We start from the raw sequence: 15,187 nt of genomic DNA, 5'->3' as shown, positions 1-15,187 counted from the left end.
CTGATGCTCTTTTCTGGTCTCTGCTGCACACACACAGTAAGCAGACAGATATGCAATAATAACATCTATACACATAAAATAAAATTGAAGATTAACCATATTATAAAAAAGATCTTGAGCCTATGTTCAGACGATTTGTAGAGCTTTTGTTTGTCCCCCCCACCTTTTTTAAAGAGAGGGTCTTGCTATGTAGCCTAGCTTAACCTTGACCTTGCTAGGTAGCCACAGTTGGCTTTGACCTTGTGATTGTCCAGCCTCAGCCTCCTGAGTCACTGGATTATAGGCATGTGCCACCATACCTGTTTGTGGCTTGGTTGTTGAAAGGAACAGTTTTGTGTGAGATTGTTGGGTGGCCATACCAGACAGGACTTGGTTAAGCTCTTCAAGAAGCCGGGAGTGGAACTGTTTCCCACTGTTTGGAAGATAAGGAATTTTCAGATACTTGGGATTTCAGGGAGGGAAAGACAAGATTTTTGGTTTGTGGTTTGTTTTTGTTTTGTTGTTATCTTTTGTTTTGATTCTGATATAGGGTTCCACTATGTAGCCTAGTCTGGCCTCTTACAGGGTTTCCTTCTGTATCCTAAGTTGCCTCAACCAACAATCCTCCTGCCTCCGAAGTGCTGGGATTGTGGGCATGTGCCACAACACCTACTGAGAATGAGCCTTAACATAGCTAAACTTAGCTGTAAGAACAATAAGAACAGGGGCTTTGGAGAGGGCTCAGTGGGTAAGATACTTGCTGTTTAAGCGTGTGTGCCTGGGTTCAAATTCCAGCACCCATATAATAAGCCAGGCATGCACCGGCGAGTGTCTGTAACCCCAGTGCTGCTGGAGGCTGAGGTAGGAGGCTCACTGGGGTCTTCTGGCCAGTGGAGCTCCAGGTTTAGCGAGGGACCCTGTCTCCAGGAAAGAAGGTAGAGGGAGGTAGAGCAGGGTCCTGGCAACCTCCTCTGGCCTCTGTGCACACCATCTGCACTATGTATGTATACAATATGATATATATCATGTGCACTCATATGCATACGCAGTAGTAGTAGTAATTTGGATATCAAGTTAAATAGGCCAACATTAAAAACTTGATCACAAAAATATATAATCCTGATATTTGCTCCCTACCCTGATTCATGCATATAATATGGTGTGGTATGTGTGTATATGGTATATGTGTGATACATGTGAGTGTAGTATGGTGTGTTGTATATGTGTATGGTATGTGTGTGGTGCATATGAGTGTAGTATGGTATGGTAAATGTGTGTATGGTATGTGTGGTGTGTGTGTGTGAGTATAGTATGGTGTGGTATATGTGTGTGTGGTGTGTGTATGGTATATGTGAGTGTAGTAAGGTATGGTGTGTGTATGGTGTATGCGAGTGTAGTAAGGTATGGTGTGTGTATGATATATGTGAGTGTAGTAAGGTATGGTATGTGTGGTGTGTGTGAGTGTAGTATGGTATGGTATATGTGTGTGTGGTATGTGTATTGTGTGTGTGAGTATGTGGGCATACCTATTTGCATATGCAGAAGCCAGAGGACTTCAGGTGTCTTGCTTATAACTCTCCTCCTTGTTCCTTTGAGACAGGATCTCTCCTTGAACTAGAAGTTTTCTGATTATGCTTGGCTGACTGACAATGAGTTTCCAGATTCTGAGTGTCTCCACTTCCCAGTGTTGGGATTACAAACGTATACAAACATTCCCAGCTTTTTAACACGAGTGCTGGGGAATTGAACTCAGGTCCTCATGCTTGCACAAGTGCTCTTACCCACTGAGCTATCTCCCCAGCCAGACCTCCCAGATTATTTTTGGAATATCTTTAGAGTTACATAGTTAGAGACAGCATAAAGTTAAGTGTAACCAAAATTCAAAAGCCACTGTAAAAAGTACATGATGAACGAGGGACCCGGAAGAGATAAGGAAAAGATAGCTTTATTCGAGCCATTAATTTTAACCCAGTCTTGATAATTATAGAATAAATGCTGTGTGTTCTCTCTCTGTCACTTGTGGAGTTGGAGGTTTTTATTAAGGCATGACCACAGTTCCTACTGTCACTACTTTGTGGTTTTAGAGCAGGTAGAATTGTGGTTCTGCTCTGTTGCTATCTTGGCACAGCTGATTTAAGCCACAGAGGACAGAGAGAGGAGATTGTGTTGCTTAACATAAAAGTGTCTATAATCTGTGTCCTGATTACTGTCAACTGTTAGGGTAGGAACATGAGCTTTGAGGGAAAACATGGAAAGCCAATAACACTTAAGTTCACAAACTTCCATATGCAGACACATAAATACCTACTGTCTTACACTTGACTGTCTAGCTTTCTTGGGTAGACTAGCAAGAGACTGAAAAACATTTAGTACAAATTACTGTACTCTTGGTAACCCACTCTTGACCATCAAGCTGCCAAGATTTCTTCACATACCCCAGTTTCACCATGAAGAACACAAGATAGGAGATAATGTGGCTTCAGCAACACTGCCAGGGATGACTACACCGACCACTCTCTGGGCGTTCTAGGAGTCTGCAATCTCAACACAGCCCTTTCGTTTCACCCTCCAATGTTTCCCATCTCATAGAACTGTCTGCTTAGATTTCTTCCAAGCTTCACCCTTCTGATTTTCAGGAGAATCCTATAAGTTCATGTTTCCAAAACCCTTGATGATCGTTTAGTTGAGTTGCCCATGTTCCTTTCCTCATCGTAAAATCTTTAGCGTATATGGCCTAAATCCAAGGCAGCTGGGGAGAATATTGCCATAGCCTCTGTCCCTCTCTGAGGCTCTTGGTTCCTTCAGCTGTCCTATTAAAATGGAAAGTTTATAGCATTCTCCTGGTGTCTTCACTGTCTCCTAGATTATAGTATGTTCTTTTGAACCCACCAATTTGGTTCATTCTCTGTCACGAGAGAATATATGTTCATGTCTATGGAGCCGCACTATAGTTTTTCAAAATGTCGGTGTTGGTTATTTAATTCATAGTTTTCATCTCTGAAAGTCAGACTTTCCTTTTCATCACTCCTACACAACAGCAAGCTAAGGATGTCTCTTCGGTCTGTTCTGTTGTGGGGGAGGGCTTTAGAATGTGTGGTTCAATTGCAGTCAGGTTTCAAAGGTCAGTGGCAGAGAAATGAATTTGAGTTAATGCAGGGATCACTAGGTGACAGGTTCTGGTGTCTGTCCAGCTGGGCTACAACTGCCATTTGTTAGAGAGGGGGCAGTAAACTCTTTCACCTGTTTCCCTTCCTCTGTGACTGACAGAGAAGACAGGTTTGGGAGCCTGGGTTTAAGTTTAACCCTGGACATGACCACTGAGTGGACCCTCTGCTGCCCATCAAAGGAGTTGTCAGTAGCTATGTTCTCACCATCCAAACCTGCACTACAGGCCTAACTCAACGTTAATGCATTTCACCCTGGAAAACTACGATTCTTGTGTGACTGTTTACTTTACTTCCTAGGCTCGCATCCAGCACTACCTTTTCCAATCAAGCAGAAAGGTAAGAGCTTCAAGTGGGTCTATTCTCTTTGCTCTCTGTGCATGTCCACGTGGTTCTGACGGTGTCCATGGATGGGTGCTCTTCAAGAAGACAGCTGCTATTCCACCACAGCCCTACTAGTTTCTGATTGGATTTGTGCATTTACTCATTCGCTCATTTTAGTCAACAAGTACTTGTACTAGTTAAATGTTTTGGTTTATTGATTTGTTTGTTTTTTATTTATTTATATTTTGTGTATGAGTGCTCTATCTGCATGTATACCTGCATTTCCGAAGAGGGCATCAGATCTTATTATGGATAGTTGTGATTCACAATGTGGGTACTAAGAAGTGGATTCAGGACCTCTGGAAGAGCATTAAGTGCTCTTAACAGCTGAGCCATCTCTCCAGCCTGGTTAAGTGGGGTTTTTGTTGTGGTTGTTAGTTTTTGTTGTGTGTTGTGTTGTGAGTCTAACTGAGGGCCTCAAGCATTCTCGGAAAATGTTCTATGGCTTCAGCTCTTTAAAGGAAACAGCTGGTATGACTCCTGACCTTGTTAGTCTCTCTCTCTTACCAAGGCGGCAAACATGATGGGTATTCACAAAAGTGTGGTGGTAACTGTGCTAAGTGCTGTGAAGGAAATGGACTCACATAATGTTGATTCATTATGCGTTGATTCATCTGCGTGTGTAGAGAGTGTGGAGGTCAAGGTCAATATCAAGGGCCTTCCTCAACACTCTCCACCTTCTCTTTTGAGACAGGGTCTCTCATTGAGCCCAGCCCTCACCAGTTGCCTAATGGTTAGCCAGTGAGTTCAAGGGACCCTCCTGTCTACTTCCTGTCCTGCACTGTTATAGACCCTTCAGTGGCTATCTATGGAGTTAATGCCCGATGCTGGCATCAGGGATTAAATGTCACACCCTGGTTTTCATGAAATTTACATTCAAGTTGAAGAAGCAGAAAACAAGTTAACCAGTAAGAAATTGACAATGTAACTGAATACCTCTTACTGTGATGTGTTACAAACATTAATTAATTCCTGGTGGTAGATGAGGCCCGGGAGTAGTATTGTAGACAAATGGCCAAGGACAGTCTCTTGGAGGCAGTGCTGCTGTTCCAGAGGACCTGCCTTTGTGTCTCGGTGCCCATGTTAGTCAGCTCACAACTGCTTGTAACGCCAGTTCTAGAGGATCCAATGTCCTTTGCTGACCTCTGAGGGCATCTGAACACTGTGTTTATACTCACACATAGACACATAAGTAAAAATAAATATTAAATGAGGGCTATGCTATTTCTCTTACATAAGATGGCTATATTATTTTATGTTCCCGCCATCAGTGAGACTTCAGAACGTCCCACATCCTTGCCAGATTGTGACATTGTTGGTATTTTTAACTGTAGCAGATGGGGTCGATATGTGGTGGCTGTCTCTTTAGTAGTTTTAATTTGCATCTTCTGATGATATTTTTTCAAGTGTTCATTGATTTTTATATATTCTTTCCTGAAGTGTCTATTTAAATAATCTTTTCCATCTTTTTAATCATGCTGTTTTCTTTTTATTCTGTAGTTATAGAACTTCTTTGTATAAATATGTTTTAAGAATATCTTTACCCTCACTGGGCTTACTCATTCAGTTTCTTGATACTATAATATGCTGACAAGTTTTTAATTTGGATGAACTCTAATTTATTCGAGCTTCAAAGTGTGTGTAGTTATGGACTTTTATCATTTAGCTAAGAAAACTTGTCTGCTTCCAACTCATTCTTATTCTCTACTGTTTTCTCCCAGGCCCTTCGTGACTTTAGCGTTTAGATTTAGCACTTAACCAGATCCAGCAAAATTAATTTTTATATATACTGTTGGGTTGTGGCAGTGACATTCTTTTTATTCATGTCAAATATCCTGCTGTTTCAGCACCTTCCTGTTTTAAAGGCTTCTTTCCTCATTGGCCCACTGGGATAAACTCCCAAGTACCATCAAGAAGCTTCTAAGTGGCATCCAAGTAGCTTGTGTTTGGACTTCCCACCTGGTTCCTTTAGTTTATGCTGATCCTCAGTCTAGTGCAGTGGTTTCAACCTTCCTAATGCTGTGACCCTTTAATACAGTGCCTCATGTTGTGGTAACCCCAACTATCCAATTATTCCATTGCTGCTTCATAACTAATATAATTTTGCTAGTGTTATGAATTGTAATGAATATCTGATATTCTGGATATTTGATATTCGACTTCCAAAGGGGTCACAACCTTCAGGCTGAGAACCAATGATCTAGTGCCACATAGTCCGAATTACAGTGGTGAGCCCTGGTGTCAGGTAGCAGGGGTCCTCTTCCTTGATCTCTTTTTTTTCTTTAAGATTTGTTTGGATCTCTAGACTTTTAAATTTCCAAATTAGTTCCTCTTTTCTTCTGTTTTGCTCTTTTAGGACAGCCTCCTCCTTCTGTCTCCCCAGTGCTGAGATGTCACCTGTCAGAACCACACCACACCCACACCACGCCCACACCACACCCACACCACACCCACACCACGCCCACACCCAAGTGTTGCCTTGTTTAGACAAAATGCTTACTGAAATTGAGAGTGTACATCAGTTTGGGAATTACTCATAGAAAAATGCTGGATTGTCCAAACTCATGAACATGGTATATATCTCCATTTCATTACGTTTCAAATTACTCTCAGCTATGTTTTTGAAATGTGAGCATAGGTGTGTAGGCACACACGTGTAGAGGCCAGAAGCAACCTTGGGTGTCATCCTTAGAAATGCTATTCAGCTCCTTTGGGACAGGTCTCTTATTGGTCTAGAGCTCTCCAGTTAGGCTAGGCTGGCTGGTCAGTGAGCCCCTGTGATCCCCTGTAATCCCTGTGAGCCCCTGTGATCCCCTGTGAACCCCTGTCTTCACTTCCCCAGTGGTGGGATTCCAAGCGCACACTACCACACCTTCCCTTCACTTGTAAGGCAAGTGCTGTCCAGACTGAGAGCCTTGAACCCAGCCCCCAAGCAATGTTTAGTAGTGGTCTTGTAATTTTTTGGTTACATTTTGTTAGATTTATCCCTAAGAATTTTATGCTTTTTAATTTCAATATAAATTGAACTTTGAAGAAGATAATTTCCAAAAATTTTCTGGTGGGTAAATTGGTTTTTCTGAATTACTGTTGTATCCTAGCTGAATTCACACACAAGTTTTAGAAGCTCCTTCCTAGACTCTTTAGGGTTTAAAGATTGAGGATGCTTCCTTCTTTTTCCAATGTGTTGGGTTTTTAAAACATGTGTGTTTTTTCTTTATTTTAGTGTTGATTTATGTTTTTACCTCTTCTTTTTTTGTGTCTATAGTATGTGTATATGTATGAGGGTTTGCACGTGTAAGGGTACATGTGCGTGTTGGCATGCAGAGGCCCAAAGTTGCTGTTAGGAATCTTCCTTGATCATTCCTCCACTGTATACTTGGAGGCAGGGTCTCTCCATCCAGCCCCCGAGCTTGCTGGTGCAACTAGTCTGGATGCTCCCCCATCTCCATCATCTGGGGCTGGAGTTAGAGGTGGCACGGTGCCCGTGTGAAGGATCTGAACTCTTGTCCTCTCTTCCTTGCCTTCTCCCCAGCCACTGCACTGATTGCAAAAGTCCTTGTAATCTACAATTGGGTTCAGTGCTCTAAGGAACACTCTGGTCTGTGTTTTCTGTTTCTGCTCCCTCTTTGGTTTTATTTACTTACTTAGGTAACGGCTTTATCTGATGTTAGCTTTAGGGCTATGAGGGCCTCATGAAACAACGAAAAGGTCCCTTATTCTGTTTGCTTAAGTTAGTTGTAAATTCAGGGTTTTGTTTCTCCCGAAGACCATTTTTGGTGTAAATCTTTGAACTGACACTTCAGGGTGGACTTGGCACAGTGAGGCCATAGCTGATGGATTAGGAGGGCTTCTTGCTCTTCATCCTGTTGAGGTCTTTGATCTCTTCCTTCTGGTAACCAGAAACTGTTCTCTCTGGTGTCTTTGTCTACGAGGTAGAGCCGCATGAAACTCTTGGCTCCCTTTTGCCTCTTGGGAGTGTATGGTAGGTGAAGGAAAGTCCTGCCTAAGCGAGTCTTTACCACAAGTACCAGCTCAGATGCTCCGAGAGAACATTCCAGGCCTCCCAAAAGAAGTTAAGAAACCCTCACTGTTTCCCTCAAGGCAGCTCTCTCTCAGCCATTTCTGGACATGTTGGAATACTTTGGGAGTCCTAGAATAATTCTGTGGTCACTTGGTACCTCATGTATCTTCCTGAAAAACTGTTAGGAAGTATTAGGTTTGACTCTGGGTGATTTCATCTCCCTGAGGGAAATGACGAGATAGAGCATACAATCGTGGTGTTCAAAGCCTGAACTCCAAGTTACAGCACACACGTGCTTGTTTGGCCCATAGCTTGTGTCTCTCTCCTCTGTGTCTGAATGCAGCATGATGGTCCCAGGCAACGCGGCGGGTGTGGCCAAGCAATTCCTCCGCTGCATCTTCCATCAGCTGGCCCCCAATGGCATCTTCCCCCAGCTGTTCCAGAGCGCCATCAAAGGTAACTCACTCCCCGCGAGGACCCAGATGCTGCAAGCCTGGCCAGTGCCCAAAAACACTAACTGTGACTGTTTCCGCTATAGACGGAACTTTTTTACGGACCTTAGCCACATCTCTCATGGACTTCAATGAGCTGAGTTCAATTGCTGCCCTCAGTCAGCTCTTGGAGGTAGGTTTGTGTGAAGAGCGCCCTAGGCCTGAGCCAAAGTCATGAACCACATCTATGTCCGCCCTGTAGTGCCCTTCCTTGAACTGCTTCGTGGTGCTATGCTGTGTCTTGAGACTGCCTTGAAGTCTTTATGACATAAGCTACATCAAGAAGTCCCCACGCTTCACCACGCCCAGCTGTTGCTAGGAAGAAAGCAGCTGCTGCTGTTACCAATGGCTCCAGTCTTTATTCTGGAAGATTCTTTGCAGCAGGCCTCATTCACCGTCTTCTTGGCATCTAACCACCCCAGTTATATACCCTGACATACTTGATATTTACCGACTTAAAGGTCACCAATTTCGTGCTGAGGTTTTTCTAAACGTAGCTGGCTTTTCGTCCTTATTCCTCCTGCCTGTTAGAATGACCAGCCTGTATAGCAGGCGATCCAACATGTGTATAGTGTGCATGTATGATTTCTAAACACACCTTCACTGGATAGCTTCATGAATTCCTGTGCTGCTTTCAGCAGTTGATTGCCTATGCTTTTGTGTTTTTAGGGTCTAAATAACAAAAAGAATTTGCCAGCAGGGGGCGCTATGATACGCTGTTTGGAAAACATCGCCACGTTCATGGAAGCTCTGCCCATGGATTCTCCTAGTAGCCTCTGGGCCACGATCAGCAACCAGTTTCAGACATTTTTTGCCAAGCTGCCTTGTGTTTTACCTTTGAAGGTGAGCTCAGCCCAAGCTCTTAGCTTCCTTTACTTTCTGCCCATCTGCTTACAGAGACCAACACAGGAAGCATGGTCAGGAGATCCAACAGGTCCCAAAGGGCTGTTGGGGCACGGGTCAGCCTGAGTGAAGAGCTCATTTAGGTCATTCAGTCTGCAATGTTACAGGTTACCACCAGCCTGGAGTGGACGCTTTACCCACTGATAATGAAGCTACCTGGTGACCGCATGGGTTTTAGTTGAAGGAAAAGGTGCCAGTAGACTATGCTTTCTTCTTTTCTGTCTGCCTTTCTTTTTAAATCTGTTTTTGTTTTCCTTTTCAGTGAGGGGGCAAGAACTCAGCATCTGTGCATGCTTGGTAACATTCTATCACTGAACTACAGTCCCAGCCTTAGATTGTCTTTATGCAGAAGTTTTTTTTTTCCCCCAAGTGGATATCAAATAGGCAAGGAAATTAATAGTTTTGTCTAAAAGGATCTCAGGCATAGATAAAGTGTTAGTTTTAGGGAATTATTTAAAGTGACAAGTGTTTTTGAATAATGTTAGAGTATTGTTCAGGGAAGACCAACACGATATTCTATGGGACAGCTTCTAGTGTTTGGATCAAAGTATAGCACCTGGGAAGAACACACACACACACACACACACACACACACACACACACACACACACCCCAATTCCACACATTTTAACACGGCTCCCTTAGTCCGGAGTGTCATTCAGAACCATCCTTTGCTGATGAGCCACACACATTCAGTAGCATGGGTTCCGATGTGAGATTGCTGAACTGGACACTGGCCAGCAGGGAGTGCTGCTGCTGTAAACACTGCTATGCCTAATTTGTGACAATCAGCTGTGCCCGCAGGGACTCTGCCCGGAAGGTTAATGAGTGGAGTGGTGCGAGATAGGATAATAAGGAGAAAGGAGGCTCTTGACAGTGTTAATGCACGACTCCTACCGTGGTCTGCACTTCACCCCTGCTGATGGCGGTTTTGCAGGAACACGCCTCAGCATATGGGGCTCCCCCGCTCCCCCCAAGATGACATTTCCTGGTTTTTAAGTCACCAGGGTTTGGCCCGATCAGCAGCTGGTTTTCAGCTCCTGGTTTAAAGTAAGTAAATGTCATGTCAATTCTGAAGGGCGTTGGCATATTAAACAGGCTGAGGCTCTTTTAGAAGATTCTTAGAAAATACGCCAGGATTTGTGCATGGAAGTTCCTTAGTAAGTCAGATCTGAAAACTGATTCTGCTTTGTCCTTAATCTCTAGGAAATATTCCCCACTGACAATCTCGAAGTTTGTCTTTGGGAAGTGTCATCGAAGGAGATCTCAGACTTCGGTGTGCACCACTGTCTGTGACTCGTAGAGTGAGGCCAGGTGCCAGACAAGCCACAGGTGCAGGGGTTCACAAGGAGACACTGTGGCTTAGCTCCTGTTTTGTTGAAGGCGGTCATTGTCCAGATGTAGAAGCTGGGATGTGGCTATAATGATAGACTAGCAATAGCAAATGGCCGTTTGTTACTCCTGCTCTTCCGATTTCCTCCCAACCCCTGAGGACCCCGGGGACTTTCAAAGCACATTTTTGATCTAGAATCTTGCAGAGTCTGTATTTTCTCTCCATATGGATGTCCGAGAGAAATTTTGCTACTTTTCTCCAGGCTCTGGGTCATTCTTTTCATAACAAAGGGAAGGTGAATTCCTACCTAGGGAACTGGAGAGGCCTAGTTTAGTGGTGCCACACCTTCTTGCTATGCACAAGGACCAAATTTAATCTCTGTCCTTGTGAAAAATTAAAATAAGAAACAAATCCCAGAGGAAGGTGATGAAACTGGTTCTTGTTTGGACTAATGGTTTCTATAATTCCCCCCCGCCATGATAGCTTTTCCTAACTTAGTGTACTTCTTTAGATTGGTATCCATTTAACATCTACCTTCTTAACTGCCATGTTTATCTGTCCATCTCTCTAGTCACTTGTCCATCCACCTATCTGCCTATCCATCCATCCATCCATCCATCCATCCATCCGTCCGTCCATCCATCCATCCATCCAGGTTTTTAATCTAACATTTTATATCATTTAATTCTGGAACTATATCTTTGAGGAATAGTTTCAGAGCTATGTTTAATTAATTTATTTAATAATTATTTTAACATGCATAATTTTCATTACAGTTTTTAAATCTGAAAACAATTGTTTTTTATATACATAGGAAACAGTACATAAGAGCATGAGTGTGTGTGTATGTGTGTATACGTGTGTGTGTCTGTGTTTGAATCCTTGTGGGTATGTGTGCATATGAGGTCAGAGGTCAGCATTGGGTATCACTCCTCAGGCACAGTCCACCATGTTTTAGAGACCAGAGAGCCCCAGGGATAAACCTGCCTGTACTGCCCTGGTGCTGACATTAAGAACACTGACCACCACACCCAGCTCTTTCCAGTGGGTTCTGGGAGCAAGTTTGGGACTTTGTGCATGTGTGGCATGGCATGCCCCTTACTGACAGAGCCGTCTCCCCACTCCCACATGCAGGAGATATTTGAAACAAAAGAAACATTGAGAAGGAAGCTAGCATTTACCTTTTCATATCTGTCCACAGTGTTCTTTAGATTCCAGTTTGAGAATTATGATCTGCCTCTTGAAGATACCTTCTACCAATGCCACGAGGGTACGTATTTTTAAAAGTGTTTCAGAAAAGCTTGCCTGGCTGGTGATTTGATTACCTTCTAACTGAAAGGCAGCAAGAGTGACCCTGAAGACTTGGCTGCTGCATATGGATTGTCCCCTCCCAGCGTCTAATATACTGCAATGCCACTGTCTGTAATCATTCGCCCTGGTACTACGGCAAGCCTGCCACTCCATCCAGACTATCTTCCAGATTACCAGTTATTAGCTGAGCTTTCTAAGTAGGCGTGTGTTGGTTCCTTAGTTAAGTCTTCGACGACCTCCGGTTTCTTTCAGGATCACATCCAAATTCCTTGACGTAGCCTCCATTCACATCCTTCTTACCAGCCTACCTTTCCAGTTCAATCTCTGCTACTTGACCCATTGCCCCAGTGTTTCTCAAGCATCTATCTTCATGAAGACAGTGGACACTGTTGAATGCTCCCATATTGCACCTCGTGCTTTACACATTTAATCCTGTTTAGTTTCAGACCCACACCTTTGCTCGGGCTGTTTCCTCCGCCTGGCATACTTTAAACCCTTGTCAGTGCGGTGAGCCCACACTTCATCCTTCAAGGCCCCATTTAAAACTCCTAAATGCTCGTATTATCTGTAGGAAGCACTTCCTTGATCAGGCTTCCAGTGTTAACACGCACAGTGCCCTGCGGGTTCTCCAGTGAGACCATGAGCCGTGTGGGAAGTTCAGGACTGCGTCTCATCTCCTGCTCACGTATCTTGGCTGCCTTCTGCGCAGCGGTACAAGAGCTTACGTTATGAAAGTGCACAATTACTAGATCACCCACCAACAACCCACATTTCTGAGAGCCTTTACAGTTTCACAGAGTCACAGTTCACGCTAGCCAGTTACAAAGAGAGATGAGCCAGTCTGTGCCTATACAGATGAAGACGTGGACTCAGAAGCAACATGTCTGGTCAAGGTCACAGCTAGTTTGTCAACGGCCTGAAACTTGAGCGTAGGTCCGTAGACAACAAGTTCCTAGGTTTTTCTGTTGTGCCACAAGGCCCATCCGCTGCTGTTTAGGTGTGAGCGTTTCCAAATAGCTATGTGCAGGCACCATCTCAAAGTTTCCTTAACGTTTTCCACATAAAAAGAGTCACATAGGTTTTTGTGGTGGGGTAACAATAATGGAAAACACACCCATTCTCAGGGGCAAAGAGCGGGCAATGAATGGATTCTTACGTAAACACATAAGGAACCTCAAAAAGATTCATATCTGGCCCAAAGAGAAGGCTCAATAAGGGTGCTTGTTGCTCTTGCAGACCCCAAGTTTGGTTCCATGCAGCTTACACTCCCTTGTAACTCCAACTTCAGGGGATATGATGCCTTCTGGCTTCCTCAGGCTTCTGCACACACATGGCACACACACACACACACACACACACACACACGGCATACACACACATAAGTAATAATAAAATAAATCTTTAAAAGTGAGTTTATCCTTGGGGCTGCAGAGTTGCTTGGAGGGTAAAAGCGCTTGGCACACAAGCATGACCGCCTGAGTCTCTACCCCCAGAACCCACACAAAGCTGGGTGCAGTGCAGTGGTGCACAGTGAGAGAGACTGCCCAAACCAAGGTGGAAGGTGAGGACAGACACTCCAGCTTGTCCTCCGACCGCCACGTGTGCCCCATGGCACACATGCATCTCACACGTGAACATGCAAAAAGCAGATATTTTTCAAGTGTTCACATCCTCTTATTGAGTCAGTCCTTTTCTAGAAGCCTGTTCTAAGGAAGAACATTAAATTGAATATTTAATGCAGACATATTTACCGAGGTGGCATTTACAGTGTGGCTATTAAGACACATGGCTCTGGAGGATTCAATAGCACTTTAATTTCTTACATTATCAGCTAGAGATCCAAGGCTCCAACTAAGAAGAGCAGCAGCAAAGGCTGGAGCTTGTGTTCTTTCCTGCCTTCTGGGGCTCCAGAAGACATTTGAATAGGACAGACAATGCAAAAGCGCCAAGCTCTGACACTCAGTGGGTGCCCGCTAAGTGACCTGTGAGACTAAAACTGAGCCATGGTGGGAAGCAAACAGACAACGCCCCTCTGATAAGTATGTGTAGGAAGCTGGACAGCAGGAACCGTGTCTGAGCTCAAGGCACTTGGTGCTACACACAGGACACTTCTCAGTGTAATTGGTGGGTGCAAATCTGAGGAGCTACAGACGCTTGAGGGTCCAGAGGAGCCGGTTGGGAGATCTCAGCACAGCCTTGTAGAGGTGGGGTTGCTTAGCCTGGCAGGAGGACAGGACTGTAGTAAGGAGGGTTTGTAAATGATGCCACGTGGGAAAACAAGGGGTTTGGTTTCTCTTGCAATAAAGTGACTGAATCATTCTCTTTGAATTGTGGGTTGATTTCTTAGACCAACAGAGCAGCTATTAACAGCAGCTTGCATCGAATTTCTAAAAAACAACTCTAGCAGTTAAAGTGTAGTAAGACTGGTGTTTTTTTTTAAGCGAAGGAACAAACCATTTATTTGGCTCCGATCTCATTGCAGAGTTTGTTGGAACCATTTTCCAAGCTACTCAGCTTTGTCATTCAGAATGCTGTCTTCACTCTGGCTTACCTGGTGGAGTTGTGTGGCTTATGCTACCGAGCGTTCACTAAGGTAAGCCTGCCTGTGTGTTCCCACGAAGTCGGAAACAGCAGTGTCAAGTCCATGTGGGCTTCCCTGCTGCATTGCCATTAAGACGAGTGGTTCTGCTGAGGTCTGTTGGACACTTCACACAGACACACATTCCCTGGTTCTGAAATGGGCAGATTTGGAGACTGAGGCCACATGGTTTTGAGAGGCATTTTGAGCGAGTTAATGGTCTACGTGACCTCCTAAGACTTTTTCAAGCTTGTTATAGCTCACAACTTGTACAAGCCTCTGGAGTGCTCCTTAATGCTCCCGTGTTTGTGCCCTGGCTCTGGCTTCTTGGCCTCTGAGAGGAGAATCTTAACCATGGCTCCTTCGCTGGGTTGACTTTAGCACCTCTCTCCCCAAGCATGAGAAAATGGAAAAGTACATCCTGCCCAGTGGATGTAGCTGCCTTATCAGAGTCTGTAGGCACTGGCCTCATGGAAATGCAGGCATCAGGGAAAGTGGCTCCTTTCCGTCCTGGGGACACTGCAAATGCTCCCATCTAAGGCCCAGTGTCATAAGCTTGTTTTCAATGGGACCTCTGTTTCTGTGGGTCCCTCCTGGACATTCAGAAAGCTCTCTATCTGTGTTGCCTCCTTGTGTTAGCTCTTTATTCCCCCCAAAACTCATTTTACAACAAAGCTTTCTTTCTATTTATAAGAAGAACCCCAGTCATCTTTCTTAGCAACTTGCATCCATTCTGCCATGTTAAGTGTTCCGTGATAATTTTTTATTTTGCCTTGCACATCCTAAGCTACTTACTGCCCTGCCTGGAGCCCATATTTTCCACCTCTCAAGATAGTATTTTTTCCCTTGAACATTTTCTTTGAACAGTAACTTGACCCCCTTTTTCTTTTATGTTTAAGAGAGTATATCTACACAACATGACATCAAATACAGTAAAATGCTTTATTTTTAGAAGTCATTTTATTTAAAACAGTGATATCTAACAGTGTCTCCTTATGTAATCCAGGGAAAGACAGGAGAAGG

The 15,187-nt window shown here is 44.1% G+C and overlaps 1 protein-coding gene across 15 annotated transcripts in view; it reads left to right on the top strand.

Moving 5' to 3' along the window:
- The window catches only part of Unc79 (unc-79 homolog, NALCN channel complex subunit), a 234,441-nt gene that overhangs the window by 178,410 nt on the left and 40,844 nt on the right, over positions 1-15,187 (top strand). For 14 of the 15 annotated variants that reach the window (XR_005876171.1, XM_040742598.1, XM_013112205.3 and 11 more), the window contains 6 exons: positions 3,444-3,482; positions 7,892-8,004; positions 8,087-8,172; positions 8,709-8,882; positions 11,477-11,545; positions 14,069-14,179. Coding sequence is in view for 14 of the 15 variants with exons in the window: in XM_040742598.1 (XP_040598532.1) it covers positions 3,444-3,482; positions 7,892-8,004; positions 8,087-8,172; positions 8,709-8,882; positions 11,477-11,545; positions 14,069-14,179 (592 nt within the window). In the remaining variant the exon portion in view is untranslated. Of the gene's footprint in view, positions 1-3,443; positions 3,483-7,891; positions 8,005-8,086; positions 8,173-8,708; positions 8,883-11,476; positions 11,546-14,068; positions 14,180-15,187 lie in introns of those variants that run through there. The other variant, XM_040742600.1, reaches the window with a different exon arrangement.

This window comes from Mesocricetus auratus, unplaced genomic scaffold (assembly GCF_017639785.1).
Source record: "Mesocricetus auratus isolate SY011 unplaced genomic scaffold, BCM_Maur_2.0 Super-Scaffold_15014, whole genome shotgun sequence".
In the NCBI taxonomy this organism is placed as follows: Eukaryota; Metazoa; Chordata; class Mammalia; order Rodentia; family Cricetidae; genus Mesocricetus; species Mesocricetus auratus.
The sequence above is the reverse complement of the archived record's forward strand: the minus strand, read 5'-3'. Positions and strand labels throughout refer to the sequence as shown.